The 26864-nt window shown below is 49.8% G+C and overlaps 1 protein-coding gene and 1 long non-coding RNA gene across 4 annotated transcripts in view; both read left to right on the top strand.

The window, feature by feature from the left end:
- Positions 1-3668: 3668 nt before the first annotated feature.
- LOC125342142 lies at positions 3669-5261 on the top strand. The gene is made up of 2 exons (XR_007209148.1): positions 3669-3836; positions 4996-5261. It is a non-coding gene; the product is annotated as an uncharacterized LOC125342142 (long non-coding RNA).
- A 9990-nt stretch (positions 5262-15251) lies between these two features.
- The window catches only part of Flt4 (fms related receptor tyrosine kinase 4), a 40468-nt gene continuing 28855 nt past the window's right edge, over positions 15252-26864 (top strand). For all 3 annotated transcript variants that reach the window (XM_048334184.1, XM_048334185.1, XM_048334186.1), the window contains exon 1: positions 15252-15316. In XM_048334184.1, coding sequence (XP_048190141.1) covers positions 15259-15316 — 58 coding nt within the window. In that variant the 5' untranslated portion in view covers positions 15252-15258. The remainder of the gene's footprint in view (positions 15317-26864) is intronic.

Genomic DNA, 26864 nt, shown 5'->3' with positions numbered 1-26864 from the left:
CACTGACTGCCATGCCTACCCTTATTACATCATCAGATTCTTAAGATGAGAATTCCTTACATTTAAGTTCTGTTGGTCCTACTCAACTACTTGGCTGTGTCATAGACAAGAGAGGAAGAAACTGAGGGAAGAGCCAAGTACGACAAATCATTCCTCCAAGATTTCTCAATATGAACACAGCAGCCTTCGGGCAAGAAATGGGAATGGCATTCCAGGAAATACTCACCTGGATTCTCAGAGGCCCAGTGGACATCATCTTGTCTTGTGGGTGCTCTCTTTAGAGAAGATCCCACTCCCTTGAAGGAAGATCTGGAAACAAAAAGAATGAGAGATGCTCAGACAGAAATCCTCTCCCTGTGCAATGAAGCAGGACTTTTCTTTCACAGTTAAGAACAGGAGAGAATCACAAAGGTTTTAATGCAGCACAGCCTTGCTAAGGCACCTGGGGGGAAAAGGTAAGATATCTGAGTTCCATTCCAACTTCTGGCTAAGGGAAAAAGTCTCCACTTGAAAAAAAAACTAGGTGTGTCATCAATTTGATGACAAATTTGATGCGCTGAAGGCCCTGAGATAGCTTATTAGAGTCTCAAATCAAAATCCCAAGAGTCACAGGTCTATTTTTTTCTTTAAAATAGATAACTAAGACTGTTTTTCCCCTTCCTGGCTGTTTCTCTGTACCTAAGTTAGAGTTGGCAACAGAGACAGGTCAATTGATCAAGATCATATTGATGCAATGCTAACAGAATAAGGAATGCTTGTTGCTAAATCTAAGGCTTAAGCCTGGAGGGATTTGGGGCAAGTGTTACTGGGAAGTCATGTCTTCCAGACAAGTTAAGTGGATGGGCTGAACACCCCAACCAGAAGCACTTCTGCAATGTAGATCCATGTAAGGAAGAGACATGCTTATGGACAACATGGGGGCAGTCAGAAGGGAGGCAGGAGCTTTTGTATATAGATCTCTCTTTCCTCTCTCTCCCATCTCTCCCTCCTTCCCCCCCAGAATGGCCCTAGATGGCCAGCCTCTTATATGGCCAAAATTTCAAGTCCAGATATTCCCCTTTTTCATTTCATAGATTTTTTTTAAAGTAGGAGGGTAGTGTGCTGAATCAGAAAGCTTCAAAGAGATCCCCAAACTCTAATAAGTAGGCACTGACTAGATAAGTACAAAAGATATTTTGAGACAATAAGGGACGTCTCAGTGTGGGCCATATATCACATGATTAACTTGGCCTTAAGTGCGTTTTCTAAGTCTCTCCTAGAGATTTAAATACTCTACTAGAGACTCAAGTAGAAATGAAATGTCATAATGGCAAATGTGAGAGTAGTTGGGGTGTGCTCCCTTTCTAACAGGAAGCTCTCTTCATGAGAGCAGGAGCTGCAGGAGGCTGGTCAGGGAAGAGAAAGGCAGCATGAGCTTTGGGACAGCCATTGGATTTCCACACTCCAGGGTGGAAATCTCTAAGACTCAGCTTCATAGGGAAAAAGGGGAGTGCCCTATTATTTTTTTATGTCAGAAGACCAAGAGCAGAAGGGTAGAGTTCATAATAGCTTCTCAGAGAAACAGTTTGAAATTGTGCACAGAAAACAGACTTTTTAGTATGTAGTATGAAATCTGTATTCTTTTGAGACTTCCAGGACTCAAAGTTAATGTTCACTGAGCTCTTGGTATATCCCAAAGACTTCAGTCCCTGTTTGTTTTCCCTCATTTGGGTTTCCTAATGACCCCATTTGTCGTCATCCTACAGGTGAAGAATCAAGATTTAGTGACTTGTTCAGAGTAGTTCACCTAGAAAATGGCTTAGCCTAGCTTTGAACTCTGGGTGGTGTGAAAGGCCACATAACCAGTATGGCTGTAAGGGGGACAGTGATTGTCAGAGGATGGCTTCAAGTGCCTCTGGAGCTTTGGATGCCACAAGATTGACTTTGAGTCGGCAAGAGATTTGCAACTGGGCTCAGAAGGGTACCTTGAACTAGGTACTCTAGGGAATGTTTGAGGGGTTTTGTTTTTCATTTGTACACTTTTAGAAAAGTTTTCATGGAAAGTTACAAGTGAAAAGTCCCACTTCCTGGGCATTACCAGAGATGCTTAAATTTGTCAATATGTGGTGTCAGCTAACAACCATTAGGTGTTTGGACATAGAAGCCTGGTCTTAGTGGTTCTTGCCTACCTCTCCACCAGCATTCCAACTTTGGAGATGGCAAGCTATGGCTCATTGGTTTAAAACAACAACAACAAAAAAATGGAGTGAGCACCAGTGGCTCACACCTGTCATCCTAGCTACTCAAGAGACTGAGAGGTGAGGATGGCTGTTCATAGCCAGCCTGGGCAGCAAAGTCTGTTAGACTCTGACCTCCAAATAATCAGCAAAAAAAAAAAAAAAAAAAGCTAGAAGTTGAACTGTGACTCAAGTAGTAGAGCACTATCCTTGGGGGGGGGGGGGTGGAAGCCATCAGGGACAGGGCCACCCACACCCTGAGTTCCTCCCCCCACCACACACACACACACACACACACACACACACAACAACAACAACAACAGGCAAGCAGAAATGCCCACCAAAGTCCTCAACCAAACCCAGGTACTGAACCAATTCAAGATATTGTTCCGGAAATAAATCTTCCTCTGAGCCAAATCTTGTCTTATCCTCCTTGGGATACAACAAGCTGCACCCTTTTTTTTTTTAATACCACCATCAGGGGTTGCATGCCCTAAGGCCCAAGCAACTTCCACCAAACCCACTTGATATCCACCATCTAGCAACTGCCCTCCCCCCCCCCCCAAAAAAAAAAAAAAAAAAAACTCGGTCCAGGCCTGAAGTCCTTCCCTCTCATTAAGAAAAATAAAAAAATTCTGGAAATTTTTTATTAAGGTCACTTCCCTCGGCCACAACCAGGACATTTTACCCTATAGGAGTTGAACATCGAAGCCACAGCACCACGACCACCAATGCCGAAGCTTCTAGAAGGAGAAAATCCGGGCTGGGGGCCGGGCCTGAGGCTCCGCCCCGCCCGCCAGGCCAATGCCTGAGGCGGGTCTCCCGCCCTGGGGATTCACAGGTTCCAAACTCTCCCTAGGCGCTAGGTGCTAATTCATTTCCTCGACTTTCCTCTGGAAACTCATTCCTCCAGGCCCGCCGCCTAACTCGCAGGACTCCGTGCGCCCCGACAGCCACGCCAAGCCCAATTTGGCGCCACTTTGCCGTTAGGAAATTTCACTGAGTGAGTGACAGGGGCAAAGAGTGTGAAGGTGCCCGCCCCTGCCGCGAGCCCGCGCGTAGGAGCGCCGGGACTACAATCCCCAGAATCCTTTGAGAGGCCGGAAGTAAGCCATAGCCGTCCGCTGTCGTGGAAGACCTTGAGAGCCTTTTAAAACGGACAGAATACCTGAACAAAAGCCACTGGTGGCTCCTGGAACCATGTTCTCCTTTCTCAAATATGAGCAGAGTAAATTCTTGAGTGGACCTAAGTGTGGTCTATGCTCTTCTGACTTCTTCCGCCTAGAAAACCACTCCCCAGAAGCCCTTGCGGCCACTTCCGCATCTCGGGAACCGCCGACGGGTTAGCCGCTGCGCCTGCGCAAGGTTCTCCGGCCTCTTCCGGCGCCCACGTCCTTGGGTTTTAGTGAATTTTCTCCTGGTGTATTGGTGCCCACGTCGTGTCCTGCAGGCATACGGTATGGTCCTATCTTACACATGGAAATGAATTCGAAAATGCAAAGCTACCTTTTCTTCCCTGAAGTCAGCCATAACAGGGTCCATCGAGAATGCAGAACCTACTTTCTTGGTGAAGTAGGGAGGTTAGGCCTGGCGGGCGTCCTATTGGCCACATGGTGAAAGGTAAGATCTTGCATCTTGTCTTCATGTTGAGGGAAGGTGAACTCCACACACACACACCCCACCCCCACCCCGTGATGGGTGTGTCTGAATCCCTAGAGGCAGGGGTGGGCACTTGCCCCATAGGTTACCAAACCTGTCAGTCCAGTGCACCATGTTCATGTCCTGTCTCCTGGCTGTTTTCTGGTCACCATGACATCCCAGTTCAGCTCTCCATTGGAACTGAATTGGTTTGGTGGTATTGTGTTTGTTCTTTCCTCACTGACCTGTTTGCTAACTGTGTTAAGTGTGTTTGTGGGCTGCAACAATTGTAACAATTGGCTACCCTGCAGACTGCTCCTGCTCTAATAAAAACTCCAAAACTTGACCTCTCAAAATGTGGCTTCTCTGATTTATCAACGGTACAACATTGGTACCCAAAGAAAGGTTTCCACGAAAGAACCCACAGTGATAGTCTATAAACTTCTGGTACCCGGGCCTCACTGTCAGGCAAGGGCAGTACTGGTGTCCTCTGACAGCCAGTCCTCAATTTAGAAGCTTGAAACTCATTTCAACGCATTCAGAGAACTTAAAATTTTTACACTATTGTCGAGTATATATATATTATGTGTGTGTATGTATGTTTTCTTCACGTGATATTACCACATGCCTAAGGGCAGACTCTAATATTTTATCATTAATTTTATTCTTGGCTCCCTGTGCTTTGCTCTGTGATATAGACTCCAGGTCCCTGCAAATTATGTTATCACCCTCATACCCACTGCATTCTGCCTAGGTGAAACAGAAAATCCGTATTTTTCCTAAACAACACACTTCCCAATCAGTGGACTTCTCACTACTAATTGTCCATATTACCTCCCACTAGGCACAGCCTAGTTTTCAATACACAGACCTTTGAAGAAACATTAAAGATCTAAACTATAGCAACTTCTCCCCTGAGTTAATTGCCATGTCTGGAGACCCTGAGCTGAAGGCTAGCCTGACTCCCAGAGGTGAGCAACACTATCCCAAGATGGCATTTATGGGATCCCTTCCTTCCTTCCTTCATACACATGAAGCTATTTCTGGGGGATGATTTATGGTAGCATGGTTCTGCAGCTCATCATCTTAGGTCCTGACATATCCAGAACAGTCCAATCCTCCTCTGTCCTTTTCCTCACAGGTCCTCTTGTCCTGGTGTTGGTGGCCACTGGTGTTGTCTCAGGGATTTATCTCTGATTCAGGTCTTCTGTAGTTGAGTTCTTCCCCAAGGCTGTCACTGTCCAAGAGGAAACTGGGAAAGGAGGCAAGTACAGTGGAGCAGGTGAGGCACCTGAAGCAAGTCCAGTGAGATGAGATGCAAAGTAGCAGTACACAGAGACAAAGGAGACCATGTCCGTAAAGGACAATGAATGGCAGAGGAATCAAAGATGAAGACTGAAGGTGCCACTGAAAAGGAGTTTTATGCTGCTCTGGAATGGCACAGAGTGGTTCCAAGAAGAAGAAGAAGCAGGCTTTCCTCAGAATCTGCATGACATTGGGTACCACTCTGATGTCCTGAGGAAATGAAAGGTTGAAGAACATCTCAAGTCAGCATCCTCAGTGACATTCTCCTGATGGGCGAGAAACAGTGGAAGACCAAGGGAGTGTGTGGATCATGGCTATGGCCAACAAAGAAGAAATATGGCCATAATCAAAAGACAATATGCACCACACACTTAAGTCTAAGTCAGAGATTTCAGTTAGCACTTAAAGGGATTATTTTAAGTATTAAAATGAGTCTACATGGAACGTGATATTGTACTACATGTGCAAAGTTCAGACTGGACAGTCAGATTGTGGGTCAGTAGATGAGTGATGTGGTGGTCCTCAAATCATTTAATTGCTGTGGGTCTTAGCTCCATCCTCTGTAAAAGACAAAAATCACAGTGGTTACATAAAGGGCAATAAAGAAAGCAAGTAAATGCAAAACACAACACCATGGAGGACATAATTGTTGCCAAAGACAAGGTGGTATGTACTTACTGGCCTTGCTCTGCCCTTATAATAGAATTAAATACACCTGGGAAATTATTGAGCAAACAATAAAAGAAGTCTGGAAGCTGAAAAGAAAAACTGACAAGAGACCTCAAGACCTGAGTAGCTGTGATGAGTTCCCTATAGTTCTGTTCCCTCAAATATCAAGGACTTGGTGCTAAAGAGGCTTACAGACTAGAATTACCAAGATGTATGACAACACACACACACACAAATACACACAGCTCCTCTATTTTGCAAAGGTCAAGAAGGAAGCCCAGGAGATCTAATTGAGATCCCTAAGTCTTGCCCCTCAACTGGGTCAACAGCAAGTATCCCTGCATGCCCACAGCAACATTGAAGCCATGTGTCCACCTGCTTTCTGCCACTGGTACAAAGAACCCCAGAAGTAGCAGCTTTGGCACCCCACTTGAGAGGAAATGGTGATGGTAATCATTTACCTTAACTGTGGTAATTTCTTTTTTTTTTTTTTTGGCCAGTCCTGGCCCTTGGACTCAGGGCCTGAGCACTGTCCCTGGCTTCTTCCCGCTCAAGGCTAGCACTCTGCCACTTGAGCCACAGCGCCGCTTCTGGCCGTTTTCTGTATATGTGGTGCTGAGGAATCGAACCTAGGGCCTCGTGTATCCGAGGCAGGCACTCTTGCCACTAGGCCATATCCCCAGCCCAGATTATCCAAGTTTTGATTTCCTATTTAATATTGCACTATAGTTAAACATCATATTAACACTGGGTGAATGGAGTAATGGGCCTCCTTGTGCATTTCCTTTTGTACATAATTGTAAATTTAAAACGTTAAGCTAATGACAAGATTAGCTATCCCTCCTCTACCAGCATTTTGTAAACAGTCATACAGTCATGCACTGCACAAGGATGTGTTGGTCGGCATACTCCATATACTTCTGTGTTCCAGTAGTGGCTCTGAAGTTATTCAATCCAGTTTATTGATTGAATAACTATTAAATCAATATTATAATTGAGCTGAAAAATTCCTTTTGCCTGCTATCTTAGCTCTCTTAATGTAGCATAGTGTTACTCCCATAATTGTGGTGGTACTAGTATGAAAAACCCTACTGCATTGCCAGTCATACTGAATAGTCATAGGATTATGTACAGTACATAATACCTGATAATGATAAACAACAGTACTGTGGGTTTCTACTTGCTATTCTCATTGGCTAGTCTAAGAATTAAGCAAATGGGACTGAAGAATAGCCATACTATTATATACAGTACATAATACTTGATAATAAGCAACAGTGTTACTGGTTTCTATTTACTGTTGTCATTCTTCAGCCTAAGAATTAAGCAAATGGGAGAGGTAAGAAGACAAAACTTCAACAGTAGTGGGCACCCTGGCCTAGCTCTACCAAGAGGAAAACTGGTTCAAAGCTTCCTTCACTGAGTCAGCTAAGCCTGGCAACCTCAGCTACCCAACTGTTGTAAGCACTTTGGGCAGGAGGATGATGAGAATAAAACAGTGTCCTCCTGGGGTAAATTAACCCCACGGGAGCTCCTCTGGGCTGGAATGGGATGCCTCAAAAACAACTGGATTTATCACACACGCACACACACAAGCAGCAAAGTCACTGGGGTAACAGAACTCTAGAAAACCAGGGAAATCGAATCTACTTCTTTACAGCCAGACAAAGCAAGGCAGGGTTTAGGATAAATGACCAAAAAAAGACTGTAAAGGTGGTCACTGCAGTTGATTATGGAAAGTCCACCAGGCTGGGGGTGGGGAGGGGGGAGGAGGCGGTTCTGCCTTTTCCACCAAGTATGAGTGCAGAGGTACCAGGGAATTCATGAAGAAAATCCCTGCAACAGACAGAGGGAAGGACTTGCATTGCAGTGTAGACTGATGGCTCCAACCTTACCCTTCAAGATCTTGTTGATCCACTGGATCATGGCTGTCTTTTCTAGGTCTAGATCTTTGGTAGTGACAGGATAGCCTATCTCTGGAGGCGGGGGCAGGATCAATGGGTCATTTCTTCTCCAGGGCAGCAGCAGAGGAATCTTGCGTTTCTGGGGTCCACAAAGATGGGATGCAGGTACTTGATTGCTTCGATTTTGTGGCTGGCTGGAAGAATCGTGTGTAACGTTGCCATGGGTGACTTTCCTTTGTAGTAGCGCTGAGGCGCAAGAACTGGCCTGCTGGTCCTTCTCACTGACATTTCTCCGGGGCTTTGCCGAACAGCAGGAGGCCGGAGAAGGAAGTCCTGCTGTCGCTCCATTCTTTTTCTTCTGCAAGATGGAGAACCCGCCAGCGGAACTGTAAGAACTAGTGATCGCATTCCTCTTGCTGCATGAGCTCATGGAGGTCTGGGATTTTGAAATCAGGCTGCTTAGTGAGTTCTTGTGACCGAATTCTCTCTTCAGAGGCCCAGGCTTGGGCATAAAAGAAGAGAGCACCCCATTGACCATCAGGCGCCTAAACGCAGACGGGGCCGAGTCTCTGCCATCCGAGGCCTTCCCGGGAGGACGTTGCCTTTGCAAGACTGCCTGGCTCTCTTGCTTGCCCAGCCCTTTCACCCTGTCCGCCAGGGTGTCCAGCTCTTCTTCCTCATCCTTGGCTTTTGCTTGGCCGCTGCCGTCTCCTGGGACTTTTATCACCACGATCTCCTTTGCACAGGGCAAGGAGAGGTGGCCGGTGAAGGAAGACCAGATATTCAAGACGGACTGCTGGAGAGCCAGGCGCAGGGCGACTTTCCCCTTAGCCGATGTCAAGTTCAGGCTCACCGAAGGACAGGCTGGCATCTTGGAGCTGGCCGCAGACAGCGCGGGCTTCTGCCGGTCACCCCAGGTCGCCGAGGAAAAGACCCCCAGGAATAAACACCGGGCCTGCTGCGCTGGGTAACGCTGCCGATGGACGACCACAAGCCGCCGACAGTGCTGACGACGGCTGGCAGAGGCCACGCGATCCTCACACGACAGCCCCCGGGCCAGGTTCAAGGACGGGGTGACCGAGTGCACCCGGAAAGCCGGGGGAACCCCACGGCCATGGTGCAAGGGCCCGAGGCGCACAGGTTTCTTCAGGTGGTGGCCGCCCCGCGGATCGGGGGACGGTGGGTGAGGCCGGTCCCGGCTCAGATAACTCCCCATGAGGGGCAGGCAGTCCTGCAGGATCGCCCTCAAAGGGTCGGAGAGGTTTCCGTTAGCTGCGCGCAGGGAGCCCCAAAGCGGAGCCCGCACGCTGCGGGGAGTTGGGCTTGTGACGTGGCCATGGATGGAGCGCGTGAGCCAAGAAAGGGGCGAGGAGGCGTATGCGCGCGCGTGCGTGAGTGCGTGCGTGCGTGCGTGACCCTGGCTGGCACGGGGGGGGGGGGGAGGGCGTGTGTCCCCGGGGGGTCCTCTCCCTCCCCCCCCCCAAAAAAAACAACTATCTCTATCTGGGGATAAGGCAACAGTGTGCCCCACCCACAGGACATCCCAGCCATGGACCGCCCCCCCCCCACCCAGGCTCCCAGTGTACAGCGCACCCCCTACAAGACAGAAGCTCCTGCCAACCCATAGAAATGCAGACCAAATAAACCTCCACTCTGTAGAAATCCACCAGCTCTGGGTGGTTTGTTTTAGCATCAACAATCAGAGCAAAAGACATCTACCCATCTGTCTTTTGCCCTGCCCTTCCCCCCCACCCCCACCTAGGATCTCATTGAAATCTCCCCCTAACAAGACATATAGACCAATCGCATCCTTTTCCTCACTTATCTGGTATTCATTTACTTGATTGACCAAATCCAGCCCTAGAGTTTTTCTTGTGCACACAAAGGTGGAGATTTTGATGTTTACACGGCATAACTCGGAGGCGCGGCAATACATACTTTTGTCCACAATGGAGTGAAATTACTGTCAGGAACCATTTCCCCATTGGCAGAGAAAGTGCAAATAAACAATTTGATGCCTACAGTTGGTTCAACCATTTCTAGATTACATCTACGTTCCTCCCCGAGCTGACTCAGGCTCCTTTTGGGAAATGCTTGGCCTTCCATCGCGTCCCTTCTACCCTCCGCAGCATGAAGTATGACTGCAGGGCTCGGGCCCTGCCTTTCCCTGCAGAGACTGTATCCTGCTGGGGTACCCAATGGTAACTGTGTTTCCTCCAGGCTGTATCTGCTGGGTGTGTGTTCTGGGAATTGGGCCAGGGGCTTTTACTTTATCCCCTGCTCTCTCTCTCTCTCTCTCTCTCTCTCTCTCTCTCTCTCTCTCTCTCTCTCTCTCTCTCTCTCTCTGAGGCTAACTTGGGCCTGTGACTCTGAGGGTGGTCTGTGGTCCTCACTGTCTATGCTCCAGGTACTTCCAGCAGAACCTGCATATGGGCGGGCTGGCAGTGACCCCATTATTCCTGGCAATCCCCTAAACAGATGAGGCACTGACTCTACAGTCTCAGATATCTTCCAGCCACCACCTCGCACTCTGTTGTCCTTTCCTGGGACAACATCCAAACACTGGGTACACCGAGTCCCTTTGAAGACCCAGGCCTCCTCTGACTCGGACTCAGTTCCTGTCTCTCTCATTCCCTTCTTCCTGTTTGCCTAGGAAATGTGTGACTTTCCCCAGGGGGACCTGGCTCTTATGCATCGCTGCTTGCTTCCCTGCTTTGTGGCTTCCATTTTATAAATTCTGTGGTCTCAGTGTCTCCAAATGTGGCTTTTCTAGAGTTCAAAACAAAACAATTGATCCAGCACTGCCTTCAGTTTTGGGGTGTTTTTTTTTTTATTGGTTTCTCTGCTCTTTGTTTTAACACATCTACTCTGAAATTCCTAGCTGTGTTTTCTCCACTCCTCATAGTCCTCCAGCAGACTGCTCTGCCAATGTACAGAGCATGGTGGGCAGCACGGTTGACAGATTGCAAAGGGACAAAGTCTTCCTAATACCACTTTTGCTGGATCTGCTTGACTAAAGTTAAGACCATCTCATCACCAAAGGGAGGAGAAACCACCTCCAGTGCCTGATAGGAGACACTGTAAAATCAAGTTATAAAAGCGCATGAATTGGGGGCTGGGAATGTGGCTTAGTGGTAGAGCGCTTGCCTAGCATGCATGAAGCCCTGGGTTCGATTCCTCAGCACCACAAAACACAATAAATAAATAAAATTATTGTTTAAAAATGAATTTAGGGAGAAGTAAAGGACAATGACTATCTTCACAATCTACCACACTAATAGAAGTGTGATAATAATAAATAATAATAGTGTGATAATGATAAACACTTGATGAATCCATAGGAGGCAAGAAGAAAATAAACAACAAGAAAAGCACAAATAAAGAACAAAGGGCAGGATGGTAGATATAAACCTGGCTATACCACTCATCCCATTGAGCATAAATAGTCATGTCAAAGTTTGCAGATCTGGTTTTTGAAGTCTAAACTGTTTGTGATGGACCTGTTATAAGGGCACAGCTGAAGTTTGGTCCTGTATGTTTATTTTGTATCTGTGAATTTTATCTAATGCAACTGATACACACATGGAAAAAAATCAAGCATAATGTGCATTTTACATTTGCTCGTGCATGATTTTGTTTGCAAAACAAAATTAAGTATATGTAGAAAGTTGGACCTAGCCTAGTGTACTAATATGTACTGTGATGAAGGGCACAGAACACACACACACACACACACACACACACACATTTCTAGCACCTCCAAGCCACCTGACTTCACTGGAAAAGTGACAACTTTCCATCTCATCTGCTTTAACCTCCACTTCACAACTCACAAGTTCCACTTCTACCAACAGCCACTTCAACAAAAAGCCAAAGACCAGATTTACTGTAGCATTTATGTTTATCTTAACTATTCAACCTGTGTAAAACCATAGAGCCAATATTTTGGTTATGGCTTGATTGAAATATAACTTACCCATCATATTATTCATCCATTCAATGAGGCTTTTAGTGTATCTTGTGTCATGAAACCATCACTACAATCAATTTTAGAACTTTAAAAAAATGTTTTAGGGATGGGAATGTGGCTTAGTGGTATAGTGCTTGCCTAGCATGCATGAAGCCCTGGGTTCAATTTCTCAGTACCACATAAATAACAACAACAAACTTTAAAAAATGTTCTAGAAAGAAATGTTTGTACTCTTTAGGTATCACTCCCCAAACCCTAGGTAACCACAAATCTCTCTGTTTCTACTTACTTACTACGAACATATCACAAGAGTGAATAAATACAATATGTGTCCTTTTGTGACCAGTTTCTTCACTTACTATAATGTTTTCTAGGTTCATTAATGTATGTTATTTTTTATGCCATTTTTATATTCCATTGTGCAGGAAAACTGCATTTTATGTATCATGCATTTAGGTGATGGATATTTAGGTTGTTTCATTCTTTGGGTGGTTTTAAGTAATGATGTCATGAGCCTTTGTATACCCAAGATTGTACTGACATGTAGGTTCATTTTTCTCACGTATACTCCTTCACAGAGAAATTACAGGGGCCTATGGCAATTTAGTCTAGCTTTTCGGGTAGCTACTAGTTGGTTTCTAAAGTGGATGGACCATTTAACAGTACCACAGCATGTAGGAGGACTTTCACTTCCTACATCCTCATCAGCAATCTTCATTTTCCATCATTTGTCTATGGCCAACCTAGGAGGAGTGATGTGGGATTACATTGTGACCTAGATTTGCATTTCCCTGATGGATAATGATGTTGAGTGTGTGCTTTGTGTGCTTATTGGCTATTGGTTCATAGTAGTGTCAATCCAAAAAGATACAAGTAGACAAACACAGTGTTGAAAGAAGGAACTTTCCATAACTGATCATGAACCATTTAGATATTCATATGGAGAAAAAAAAGGAAATAAATTTGGCCCTTCTCTACTTCACATGATATAGAGAAAGCCATCTTTTGTACCCTTAGATCTGAACATGAAACAAATGAAAACAAGAAATAATAACAGTTCACCAATGATTTAAAAAGAGTAAATACCTTCATGATATCAAGATAGGCAACATTTCTTTAAGACTACAAAGACCACCAGCTAAGACAGAAATAACTCCTAAGGGTGCTACATTAAAATAATATCACTCATCTCCTCCAGCCTCCAAAGACTGATGTGGGCATGATGGTATATACCTGTAGTTCTAGCTACTCAGGAGGCTGAGGCAAGAGGACTAACTTGAGCCCAAGAATTAGAGATCAGCCTGAGCAGAAGGGCAAGACCATGTCTCACACGGAGTGAAAGGTAAGACACTAAATGAGAGAGGGAATCTGTAGTACCTTATGGTCAACCAACTGTGTTCCCCAAAGACGACCTCAATAGTATCTACCATGTCACACACTCTTCTGCAAGGTGACCTTGCTCTTCCCTGTCAAAAACGGTATTATTTCTTCTGAAGAAATAATAATAATAACATCCTGCAGCCATCTAATCCAGTCAAGCTTTCAGATAGATGACAAAACCAAATGAGAGATCTCAACCAAGAATTATACAACCAAGCCCTTCTCCAATTCCTAACCCTCAGAAATATGAGCAAAATAAAAATCATTGCTGCTTGCTTTGCATCACAATGTTTGGAAGTCATTGTGAGACCTGACGAAGAATTTTACCCCCAGAAAACACAAAGGACTCCTTACCAATCAATAAGAGAAATAGACAATGGGCAGTAATAAAAGAACAAAAGGCTTGAAATCAAATTGGCCATTTACCAAAAATGTATTCAACCTCAATGACAGCTAGGGAAAAGCTAACTAAAACCACAATGAGATGCCACTATAAACCTACTACAATGAAAACAAAAACAGTTAGCACTCTCTCCTATAGTTGAAGACACAGGTATCTAGCAATTTTACCGTAAATATATACACATATGTGAACATGTGTGTATGTGTGTGTGTGAGAGAGACAGAGACAGAGAGAGAGAGGTGCATGTACACCAGAAAACACATGCATGAGTGTTCAGAGTAGCAAAAGATAGAAACTGGCAAAAACTCAAAGTTCCATCAATAGTAGGCAGACCAATTAATCATGCTGTTATCAAACAACGGAAAACCCAGTGCCTGTGAAAATAAGCAAAGTATAAGTCATTACAGTAATAGGTATGGGAATCTTGCAAAAGATATGACTAAAAGAATACCTATGACTTGAATCCGCTTAAATGAGGGTAAGACCCAAGCAAAACGTGTATTTGGGGAATAAAAGAATACAATCAGGGAAATGATAAGACCAAGGTACTTTATCCTGGATACCTTTGGGAGTGAATGAAAGGCTTGTGAAAGGAAGTGGGAGAAGCTTCTGGAATGTCAAAGCTCTTGTACATCTATTGGGGCATAGATATTCGCTTTAAACTTCATGTTTCTGATGAAATCACATACAACTTAACATATTCAGTTCTTGCGCTCCAGAGAGCGGATAATGGTTATTAACAATCTGGTCTTGGTTTGGGGGCCACAGACGCACTTGACTTTTGGAATGCAGTCCATAAAAGCAGAAGAGAGAGAGGTTAAAACAGTCATGGGATATACATGGCTGTGGGTAGAAGCAGCATGTTGCCTGGGGGCTGGGGCTTGAACTCAGGGCCCTGCACTCTTGCTTGGCTTTTTCACCCCAGATCAGTGATTGACCACTTAGGCTACACCTCTACTCCCAGCTTGGTGCTGCTTCGTTGAAGATAAAGAGTCTCTCAACCTGAGTAGCTGGGGTTATAGGTGTGGGTTACTACCATCCAGCTTTGGGGTTGTTTTATTATTATTATTATTATTATTATTATTATTATTATTATTACAAAGGTGATGTACAGAGGGGTCACAGCTACATGGATTTGTTGTGTTTTTTTCTTGTAAGAAAAAAATCTAGCGATGCCACTGCCAAAGGGAGAGGAAGTCTGTGGGAGGATTTGCCCACTCAGAAAATAAAGTGTCACCTGATTTAAAAAGACGTATGCATGCGCTCAGAGCAGAAGTATTGGGGGGGGGGGGGGAATCTCTGAAGCCAGAGGCGGGACGGGAGGAGGGTGACATTTTCGATAGGAGGGGATCACGGGTCCCTTGGGTCCATGCCAGTGCCCGGGTTCTACCCACGTTCTGCGCCCACCCTGGCCACCCCCCCCCCGAGGGCCCGGGCCGCAGGGGCTAACTTGGCACCTTCGACGCCCCCACCACCACCACCACCACCCCCCGGGCCCCTGTTCTTCCCCAGGCGGGCTGCTCCCCGGGGCCGGGCTGGGAGGGACCGCCCGAGGGGGGCGAGGGGCGGGCTAACGCGCCCACGGCCCGCCTCTCCCCCTCCCCAGCTCCGCCCCGGCCCCACCCCTGGCCCGAGGGCCCGGCCCCGGCCCCGCCCGCGGCCGTCCAGGCTCGCGATCCGCCCGCCCGCGCGCGCAGCCTCGGCCGTGCCGGTCGGTCGGTCGGTCGGTCGGTCGGTCGGTCGGTCGGACCCGCGCGCTTGCAGCGCCCGGAGATGCAGCGGGTCGCCGCGCGGTGCCTGCGCCTGTGGCTCTGCCTGGGGTTCCTCGACGGTGAGCACTGGGCACCGCGGCTCCGCCGCAGGACTCGGGGGTCCCCGGCGGGGAGTGGGGGACACCGAGCCGACTCGGGGAAGGGACCGGGAAGCGCAGGAGCCCGGGGTGGGGTGGCGGGAGCGGACGCCGGATGGGCCCGGGACCTCCGGGATTGCAGCCGGGTCAGGGACCGAGGTGAGCGGGGGCGCTGGGGAGGGAGTCCCGGGCGTCCTGGCTGCGCCCAGGCGCGGCCCCGCGCGCGGTCTGGTTACCCCCGCGCCCCCCACCCCAGGTGCGCGCAGGCACCCATCCCCGGCCGAACCCCGACTTGGGCGCGCCGAGGTCGGGGTTAACCACGCAGGAGCACCGTGGAGGCTACGGCGAGCCGTTTTGTTTTGAAGTTATTACGAAAGGGATGGGCAGACAGGTCGCCGTTACGCAAGCCTTGGGGTAAAGTGAGGCAAAGCTTGAGTCCAGAGTGAGAAGGTAGCTCGGGGTGTGACTGACCGACCGGGAGCCTGGAAGGCCGGCCGAGCAACCCGCACTACCAGGCAGAGAGGATGGGGAGACAGGAGGACCCCAAGGTTAGGTGCGAATCTGGTGACTGGTCTTGGGCAGGGAGAGACCCAGATCCTAGGCAGAGGAGGGAGCGGAGGGAATGTGGAGGGCAAGGGAGGAAGCAGCGGGGTTGGATGGAGGTATCAGGAAGGAAGAGGCCGAGGGGAGAGGATGAGCTGGGAATCCACCCTAGCTCTGGTGTATCTGGAAATCGGGGTGGACCCGGGCATCACAGAATCCTGGTTGGTTGGTTTGATGGAGGAAGGCTGAGAGGTTTGGAGAAAGAAGGAAATTTCCTACTTTGGCACACCGTAGAAGCTAAGTACTGGCTTTGCATAGAAGCTGAACACTGGCTTTGCACACTCTACCCTTTCCCATTCTATCCTTCTCAGTCCCAGAGAATGAGACCCAATTTACACTCAGGAAAGCCTACATTGGGACTTGAACTCATGGGACTGAACGCGGTCCCCTAAGCTTTCTCACTCACTTGTCTGGTGTTCTGCCACTTGAGCCACAGCTCCACTTCCAGCTTTAGGGTGATTAATTGGAGATAAGCCTTTCCCAAACTTTCCTGCCCACGCTGGCTTTGAACCATGACCCTCAGAGTCCTGACTAGCTTGGATGACAGGCGTGAGCCACCAGGACTGGACTCCCCTGATTATTCCTTGCTTCCCTACATCCAGCCCCGAATCAGTCTCTCTGTTGCTCAGTGGGTTTGTGTTGAGTGACTGCGTCAGTGTGAGGCGAGAGGAGAGAATGCAAGCCTGGTTGGACAGCAGAGGTGGAGAATGGAAGACCTCCCCTACTGCCAGGAAACATGCAACCCACAGCTGCGAGTAGAACCTGAAGCTCAGGATAAAGGGGGGACAGGGTAGCTGGAGAGGAAGCAGTGCAAAGGACCTAGAGGGGACCCTGGGGGAGGAGACTGAAGAGGAAGGGGGCTTCCAGAGGGACAGGAACAGCCTGCAGGTGTGAGGTGCCAACACGAGTGGGAGGCAGAGAAGGGAAGTGATGCCATCTCTGCAGTAAGCACCAGCCAGGCATCCCAAAGCCAGCTGTGAGGGGGGGAAAGGCTGGTGTGGGTCTGACTGACAGGAAGATATCACTGAGAGCAGAGGCCATGCCCCACCCACTCCTGGGGTAGAAGAGGACCCGGGTATTCCCAGTGGGAACACAAAGGCTGGGGTCTCGCTCGGTGGCTCAGCAATAGGTGCTTGCCTAACAGGCAGGAGACCCTGCTTTGTATCCTTAGCCCTGCAAAAGAAACCTCAATGATCCAATATTCAATTAAGTATCAAGAAAGCCAGAATAGGAGGCAGGTGAGATGCCTGGGACTTTGACGCTGACCCCTCACAGACTGTAGAATGACTGGCATCATTTTTGTTCTAACTATCCCCCCTAAGTCTTCTTGTGAGCCCCTCCGTCCCTGCACCTCAGTTTCCCTACGAGTTGCAGTGGACAGGTTGGTAAACACCGAGGGGCTGTGTGCACCTGGGTTGGATTTCAAGGTTCAGCTCACAGTGTGACTCCCTTGATCGGGAAGATGGTAAATGACAAACTCAAGAAGTTTCATCATCGAGGACTTCAGGGGAAAGTCTTCACTTCTAGACTGGGCAGCTAGCTTGGGGATAGTCACAGAAAGTAGCAGAGATGAGGGAGGGAGGCTGACCTGAGGACACACCCCTGCATGCTCCAAATCCCAAACGTCCATTCCCGTTTTCTGCTTTCCCTGCTCCCCAGCCCTGACTCAGGCTCAGGGAAGTAGGAATGGAGCAGGGGTGCGAGTAGGTGCTAGCAGGGTATGGTGGCTGGATCCATTCCATTGGTGTCTACGGGCTTTCTGGCCCTAGTCCAGTGCTGTGGGGATGCTAACGTACATGCTGCCCATGAAGCCACCATGCCTAATGCCCAGAGCCAGTGTAGCTGAAGAGCACACTGACCCCCCTGGGCAGGCCCAAGACAAGGTATCACAAGTGGACAGTCCACTGAAGTCCCCGTATGCCAGAGAAGATGACCAGTTCTGTGCGAGCCAACAAATCCAGGAAGGCCTTGTCCTTGGCCCCGTCCTGCAGGGTTGCTTGAGTGTCACATCAGCAGGGGGCCCAGGCATGGCAGCCCGGCTTCGGTAGCCTGGGGATGAATCTGCTCTGTGGTTCCCGTGAAGTGCAGCCGGCAGCGGTGAACTGCACGGGAAGACAGCGTCACTTCCAGCCTCGGGGTCTGCAGGTTCCAGGGAAGGGAATTAGGAGAGGGCATTAAAGATCCAGGGATACAACAAGGAGATGGTCAGATGAAGCTAGAGCTGGGGTTGAGTAGCCAGGAGGGTGAGGCAGGACAGGTGACAGGAGCCAGCAGCAAACCCACCACGAATGATTGTCCGGGTGCGGCTGGAGTGGGGGAACTGAAAGCTCATGGATGGACCCACGGATTCTGCAGTTGGTGGGAAGAGAGAAAGAATGCCAGGTCTCTGGCTTAAGAGAAAGGGAGGATCGCCTGGCCACTTATCAGACGGGGACCCCCCAAGAGGAGAAGCAAATATGGAGAAGTCTGGCCTTCAGGTAGAGGCCCCCAACTAGACTTCCCATTTCATGTCCCTTGAGCAAGTAAGGCAGGAGGGAAATGGGGAGCATTTGAAGGTAATGGGGCAGAAGGAAGCCCAGGGAAATTAAGTAGGGTCACAGCATGAGGAGGGAAGTTCTTCTCTGTGTCTAGCTTATCACCACCACCACCCTCGCCCCCTCCTGCTTGTTGTTTGGGTATTTTCATACATGGAGCAGATCTCTCTGGCACCTGGGTCTGGTCTGGGTGCCACTGTTTTCTGAGATGCCTGGGCAGTGGCAGATGGGCAGGAAGAGGGATCCAGAGACCCTCCTGCACCCTGTGCCAGACCAGCAGCAGACACGTTCCATTTGGAGGCAGGGATTCCTGCGTTTCGATCCTTTTCAGACACTGGCTTCCTCTGGGACCTCAGTCTTCCGGTCCAGCGGAGGGGACCAGTCTGGGAGCAGGAAGGTGCTATAGGAGGCTCAGGGCGCCTGCTCTGCCCCTGAGGGCGGGTGAACAACAGACACGCCCCTCTCCTCTGCCCAGCCCCTCTCCCCGTGGATAGTGGGGGGGGGGGGGGCGGTAGGGTGGACAACTAAGCCCGGACAGACACACAGGTCTGGGTGGCAAGTGGGGGAGCCCCCGCCACGTGGCCAGCAAGGTCAGCAGGGGTTCATGGGAAAGGACTTGTCGGCCACAGAAGAGGACATCCTGCCTGCGTTTCCCTCTTCCTGTGGCAGGAGCCAGTGGCCCCGATTTAGCCGCGCTGGGGGGCCCCCTGTGAGCCAGCTGGACTCATTGATAACATTGCTCAGGCTGCTGTTGGTGAGCAGAGGCCTGACCCCGGCAAGGCCAGGGCCACTGCCTGGCACAGCTGCCCTGAGCTTGGTGCTCAGCACCTGCTAGGGTACCTCCCACCTCTTCAATACCCCACCGGGTACTGAGGCAGCCCACCTTCCCAGCCCACCCAACCCCTACTCTCCTTCCTTAGCAGTACCAAGGTACATTTCCCATTCTGCTTTGCTTCCCCGGCAGCCCTGAAACACAGATCAGAACCAGGCACTGGTGGCTCACACCTGTAACCCTAGTTACTCAGGAGGCTGAGATCTGAGGATCACAGTTCGAAGCCAGCAAGGACAGAAAAGTCCTTGAGACTCTAATCACCAATAAACGATCCCCTCTCCAAAAAAAAAAAAAAAAGAAGTGGAGCCAATGGTAGAGTGTTAGCCTCAAGCAAAAGAAGCTCAGGGACAGCACCCAAGCCCTGAGTTCAAGCCGTGGGGCTAACACATACACACACACACACACACACACACACACACACACACACACACACCACAGATCTGAAGTTTCAGTAACCCCCCCCCCCTCAAAGATAGGGACCAGGTTCTTAAACTACAGAAGCCAGTCCTTCTTGCTAGAGCCCAAGGGCATCCTAAACCCATATGTACCCAGCCTGTACCTGCTGAGCTCTGGACAATTACCAGGACATTTTCCTACCCAGACAGACCCCTGAGGAAGCTTCTGGAAGACAGCCTTAGCCTCCAAATGGAGGACTCCACCAAAGCTGGAGGGATTTCATCCCTACTCTGGGTGTGCCCCAAAGCATGCACGCACACACACACAGACTTAGCACTCCTAATAGTCACACTTTGGTATAAAATGTTTCGTCAAATTGCTTCACGCTAGGCAATGTGGGAATTTTAGCCTTGTGGCATGAGTGTCGTTGTGCCCATTTTGAAGGTTAGGAAGTGAAGACCAGAGGGTTGAAATGACTCCTTAAGATAGATGTTAGATATTCGACGTTAGGGGGTAAATGGATTTCTGTCAGGGAGGGGGTAGATGTCTTGGTGTTTAGTCCCAGATGGCAGAGGTACCAAGGGAATAGAAGAAGGCATGGAGGGTGATCGTGTACATTCCTTGAGGAGAGCCCTAGAACGATGGGTAGGTACGGTCATCGATTTCTGACACTGTTTGTCCCCAGCACGCCCCAAATGGTGGCGCCATCTTTCTTTCCCTCGCCAGGGTCTGTGCCTCTGTCTGGCATTTCCACTTCCCCAGGCACCAATCCCTCCCCTCCACATCTGCCTGCGCGCTCTGCATTGGGCTTTTGTCATTTCCTTGGATTTCCCGCAGAGAGTCTGTCATGGGTGAATCACTCCCATGCTGAGTCCATGCTGAGCAGAAAAGGACACATGACAGGGCTTGACCTTGAGCTGAGGAACCGTCGAGTGTGATAAAGCCAGGGTCTTGTGGAGGGAGCCTCAGCGCGTGACCCTCAGGTGGGGGTGCTGGGGACGGAAGGAGAAAACAAGGGAGCACTCCGATCCCACCAGGCAACAGAGAGCCAGGAAAGGGGCTTGGGCTCTGGAAAGATCTGACAGTGGATCAGAACCGGCCAGTGGACACTTGGAAGTGCATGGAGGCTGGCCGGATAGTGGCATGAAGAGGACAGAGACTGGAGAGGGGACAGTCCCCAGAATGTCTAAGGGTCAGAATGTAAAGAGCTCTGTGAGCATGGCAAGGGAGAGAATGGGTCATGCGTAAAACCACCCTGTACATGGTGCCCCTCTCCCTGGCCTCACAAGCTCCTCCTCAGTCTGCAAAGCCCATGCTTCATGAGATGACCATCACTTAGACAGCCAACCTAGGGAAAGGGAGAGCAGGGTTCCCAGGGCGGGCGGCGGGGGCAGGGGGATGAGGGAAGGAAGGGGATTTGATCATCTTTGCCTGTTGTAAACTGCAAAAATGCAAATAATGTTGACATCGAGGAAAGTTCAGTTACCCCATCTTTCCATAGACCTGTCCCCCCTTCCCCACCCCCACCCCCAAAACCAGTCTGTTATTGGTATTATTGGTAATGTCATTTGGGATCAGTTGGCCTCTGTGTGTCTCGGTTTGTTCATATTATCACAGTGGTAGTAATGGCCCCTACCTGGGGGGAGGGGGCGGGGGTTGAGGGAGTGTTAAACGAGTGTGGGACTGCACAGGCACACAGAAAAGTGCTAAACATGCATTTGTTCTTGTTGTTAAAACAGGATGCATCCATATAAGCAGAATTTGGGGGTCAAAGTGGACAAACTTGTTTTCTTTTTAATTGCATGAGTGTCTGTTTATTCACATCCTTTCCAGCCCTGGAAGTGTCATCCTTTTTAGTACTTGCACATCGGGTCGGTGGACTCCTCTGTGTTCCCTGGCTTTTTCTGTCCCCCCAGGCCTGGCTGTGATCTGGGCTTAGGAGCAGGGCCCACCAAGGATGGGATGCAGAGCTGGCTGAAGGGGTGGGAAGATAACACAGAGAGAGGTTGAAGCTCCCAGGAATACCACTATCAAGAGAAAAGCAGGACAGGGCTGGGGATATAGCCTAGTGGCAAGAGTGCCTGCCTCGGATACACGAGGCCCTAGGTTTGATTCTCCAGCACCACATATACAGAAAACGGCCAGAAGCGGCGCTGTGGCTCAAGTGGCGGAGTGCTAGCCTTGAGCGGGAAGAAGCCAGGGACAGTGCTCAGGCTCTGAGTCCAAGGCCCAGGACTGGCCAAAAAAAAAAAGAGAAAAGCAGGACAGAGAGGCCTGAGGCTGAACCTGCAACCCCGAGCCTTTTCCGTGGCCTTATCACTTCACAGATTACTGTCTGTTCCATCTACAGGATGCTTGTGATTACCTAAACTCTGGCTTTTGCACACATCCTTCTACCCTAGAAGAATCAGTGTTTACCTCCTTGGCCAGCAAACTCCTATTCGGTCTATACAATCCATTCTAGCTCACGTGAGCTCTCATCGCGACGCGCTACCTCCACAGTGTCACCCCAGCACTGGCTCACAGTGAGAAGCAGGAAGTGCTCCGCTGGCAGGTGGTGGCCAATGGTTTGGTGACCCTGTATTCTGACCTTGCAGTGGTTCTTAATGTGGCTACTGTGGTGTTTGGTGTCTGTGGTGCTCAGCAATCCTACAAACGACCTACCTCTCACAAGGGGAAGAACGGGGCCCTCAGGAGAGGTGCTGAACTGCTCAAGGCCCTACCACTAGGGAGCGGCATTGGGGGGGGGCTATGAGTCTATATCAGGAACAGCCACTCTGCCCTTGTCATCTTAGTCCAGCAGATGGGAAGTGAAGGACTCACAGCCGCTTGAGCCTGACCCTTAAGCTCTGGAATCATAGGCCAGAACACGCTTCCCTGTTGGGTGTCTACTGACTTGCTCCCAGGAGTGAAGAGCGGGCACGGGGACAGGTCTCCCTGACCCCTCGACTGGCCCAAGGAACCATGCGTGCCAACCCTGAGTTCCACCCCACCCTCAGAGAGAGGATGAAGAGGACCCCACGCCCAGTGCAGAGGAGCCCCCGGCTCCTAAATGATTCTGATAGCAACCTTGTGTCCTCCACATTGGGCTTGGGGACTGAACCCTGATGCTATGTCAGCCTGAACAGCCATCCGATGATCCAACCCATCCTTAGGTTGTGGGTCAAGGCCAGAAATGGGGTGGCTGCTCTGAGCCCCAGAGGTGAGAACAGGCTGTACAGCCCTTGAAGCCGGATGTGAAGTTCACCAGGCACAGACAGATGGCAGGAAGGACAGCGGACACAGCCTGGGCCCCGGAAGCGGTCTGGGCAAGCACCTCTTGTGCCCGGCAGAGAGATGAAACCAGCCCGGAAAGTGACGGGACAGGGGGTTGCTAGAACAGACACCATCCTGGAGACCAGGCATACCTCCACATGGCTGGGAGGAGCCAGGAAAGGGGTCCCCAAGCCACAGCGTCCCCCTCTTGAGCTGAGTGGTGTTACAAGCTGGTCAGGAAGGCCGGGAGGCCATTACTAAGGATGGCAACATGAGAGGAGGAGGGCCTTGCAAAAATGTACCAGCTGACTTCTCCCTCTCTCTTTCCAGCCTCCCTACCCCCGCCCCCCTGTGCTGGGACCTAATGATCAGCTCCCAGAAGTCACTCGGGCCCAGGCCTCGTCCTTACCCTCCCTGCAAAGGGGATCAAGTTCTTTCTTCCCTCTCTGAAGATCCCACTGTAGCCCCCCAGGGCACGTTCATAAAGGGGTTACCTGTCTCCTCCTTCACATCCAACCTTGCTCATCTCCTTCAATGGAGAGAATTCACGGGTTCCTAGCAAATCCTTTCCAGGCCCACTTGGATAGAATTGATCCACAGAGGAAACTAAGCCTCGCTCTCTGGAAGTAATACTTCCTGGGTTTGGTTGCACTTTTTCCCCCCCTTAAGTTTCTCAAGAAAGGGGCTCCTGATACATGGTCTTGGCTTAAAGGTCTGGGTGCTGAGGGACAGCAACACACTCCTCCATGCTGCTCCCACAATTCTCCCCGCCTGTGGCTGATGCAGGATTCCCCGGGGCTCAAGGCCAGGAGGTGTCACAGGGCTGCTGACAGCACAGAACAGAGGAGGTGTGCACTCTGGCCTCGCTGACCTCGGCCCGGCGCCTGCCGCAACTGCTCTGCTGCAGGCTTGCGGGGCCAGTGCCTTGCTGGCCAGGGGAAGGAAGACGCCAGTTCCTGGGGGCCAGGAACAGGAAGGCAGGGGGAGCGTGGCAGAGGCCAGGAGGACGGTGCTTCCTGCTGCGGGAAGGGAAGGACAGTGGAGACAGACAACAGCCAGGCAGGAAGGATGCGCCTTCTGGGGGAAGGAGTGGGGGGGGGGCTGGGCAGTCATGGAGCCTCTGGGCCAAATATACCCAACTGTTGAGCAGTCTGATGTTTCAGACAGTCAGCAAGGAGCCTCTCCTTCAAAATTGGAAGTGACCATTTCCAAAGGAACAACAGAGTCTGACCCAGTTCCAACCCAAAGAAAGACCTCAGAGATCTGGCTAGCCATATTCCATCCCTTGGCCCATCCATTCACCATTTATCTCTCCATGCACCCATCCAACCATTTGTCCTTCTGTGTATCCACTGGCCCATCCATCTATCCTTTCCATCTGTCCACTTATCCATCCATCCATCCATCCATCCATCCATCCATGTTTGTGACCAACTGTGTCCAGCCATCTTTTTTCCCACCTATCTACCCAACCATTTACTCATTCAACAAGTATGTGTGTGTGTGCACTGTGTTAGGTGCTGGGTGCTAGGCACGTAGTGGGATAGAAAATAGAACTGTCTTGATCCTTGCACCATTGAAACTTGCTGCTAGTGCAGGACATGGCTAGACATAAATAAATAGATATTTACCAGCTGTGGCCAGAAGGAGGCAAGTAACCATGAGGGTAGATGGTGTCTGAAGAGGAAACTTAGATTTTGTAAGGGTGTGGTCCAACGTTGAGACAAAGCCAGCTGTGCAGAGAGCATAGGAGAAGCATATGAAGAAGACAAGCGTGGAGGTGGAAAAGACATGCCATGCCACAGAGCAACATGAATGGGCCATGAGAGAGAGAGGGAGAGAGAGAGAGAGTATGTGTGCAGCTAGATCTCCATCAGGTGTTTGGATTTTTCTAGAAGTGTGTGGGGAAGTCACAGACAGGACTGAAGCATCAGTTTGACAGAGCTCTTTGTCTTTTTTAAAATATCACTAACAACTGCATTGAAAGAGGAGGCTGGAGCAGGCTCCAGAGGCCACTCTGGGGCTAATTCAGCTCTCAGCCCTCTGCCCTCCCCGCTCCCGCTAGAGCAAGAGAGCCGAGGTCCAGCTATGGGAGGCAGCCAGGCTGCCAGTCTTTGTGACAAATGGAGGGGCTGTGAAGGATAAGATGGAAATCTACAGAGATTTTTTTTTCCAATTTGGGGAGATGGCTGTTATCAAGTCTACATATTAGCATTAGGAACATAGAACTTGCGGTATCTATGGGTTTTCAAGTCCACTGGGCAGCTAGATGCCTCGGGCTGAATTGAGACAAGAGATACACATTAGAGATAGAGATTCAGAGGTATCTTGATCCCTGGGAAAGAGAGTGGTAGGGAAGAGAAAATAAGGAGCAATAGGAATTAGTGTCGGGCTGTGGGGATGAAGAAAGCCCGGGGAAGGGAGAGGTCACAGGAGCTAGCAAAAGAATGTTCTTCCATCTGCCCTTGAGTGCCCACAGGACCTGTGGCATTGGGGTGACCAGAAGTCATGAAGTCAGAGGTGCCACCTGTGGATGGAATAAATGAGCTATAAAGCTTATAAATAAGCTATAAAGACCAAGAGGGAAACAGGACAGTTACCAGAAGGGAGTAGGAGACCAAGGAACTGTTTTGTTTTGAAGAGAGGAGATGATTACACAAAGATCAGTGATCTGAAGAAAAGGGAATTACCTGTGGGTATCAGAGTTAGGAAATGCTGAGTATTTGGGAGTATTTTGGTTTGGGAGCAGAATTGGCAGAGGCCCTGATGGACTGCTGAGGACGAGGTATCTTCATCTGAAGCTATGTGTGGTGAATGTCAAGAGGAAGGAAGGGACACAGGGAAGTGCAGTAATGAGAGCCTGTTTGCAGGAAATCAAGCAGACACCGCCAGTGTAAGGGGCTTTGTACTGCTGTGGGGAGCTGCTTGATGATATGGTGGTGTTGAAGGGTCGGAACAAAGGGCGGGAAGCAAGGGGGGGGGCAGAGTGATGGGCTATGGGTGGTCACTGTATCAAGACAAGGGTGCCTAACAAGGCCAAAGGTAACCGGGGACGAGGACACCTGAACCAGGAGAGGAGAAGGAAGAAAGAGAGGGAAAACATTGGGAGACAGGCATTCAGGAATGGTATGGTTCCCCGTGATGGCTGTGTCCAGGGCATGCCCCTGGACACCAGTGGAGGAGGGGGAGGAGAGGAGGGAGGATCTCGGAGGCCAGGGTTCTGGTGAGTCATCCGTGTGGATGTTGAAGTCATGGAGAATGGTATGAGTTGGGGTGGGGAAGAGGATGGTGAGTCCAGAGCTACAGTCAGCAAAGAATGAAGGGAAGTGATCTGGAGAGAAGCTGCTGACAGCTTTAGTGGAGAGAGGGTGGTGCCATCAAAAGCATGAGACTCCAAAGGGTTAGGGTAGGGAGGGGAGGTGGCCACAAGGAGCTCTCCATCTGGCATGGGGTGGAGAGCAGCAACTAACCCCGGGGAAGTGGTATCCTCAGAAAGCCAGGTTTTACACGATAGGCTAAACAGGATGAATGGTCCCAAAGGAGGAATGTGGCTTCCTTTGATGGTATTAGTACTGTTTGGGAAGAAGCTCTTATTGGCACTGTTCCCTTATCCATCCATCCATCCAACCCCCACTAACTCCTATCCATCTACCTCCTCATCCATCCATTCAGTCACCAGCCCACTCCCATCTATCTACCCACCCACCCCTCCATCCATCCTTCCATCCATCCATTCATTGGTGTGATGATCCATTATTTTCCCATCTATTATTCCATCCAACCATTGTTAAATCAAAGCCCTGAATTATTGTTACACATCTCTTGGTTTGGGCTTAGGAAAGTAGAAAGCACAATTCTGTCTGATTAGTGTTCTAATAGCAGAATCTCGAGGAGGAGGAGGAGGAGGAGG

The sequence above is a fragment of the Perognathus longimembris genome, chromosome 25, assembly GCF_023159225.1.
Source record: "Perognathus longimembris pacificus isolate PPM17 chromosome 25, ASM2315922v1, whole genome shotgun sequence".
Classification (NCBI taxonomy): Eukaryota; Metazoa; Chordata; class Mammalia; order Rodentia; family Heteromyidae; genus Perognathus; species Perognathus longimembris.
The sequence above is the reverse complement of the archived record's forward strand: the minus strand, read 5'-3'. Positions and strand labels throughout refer to the sequence as shown.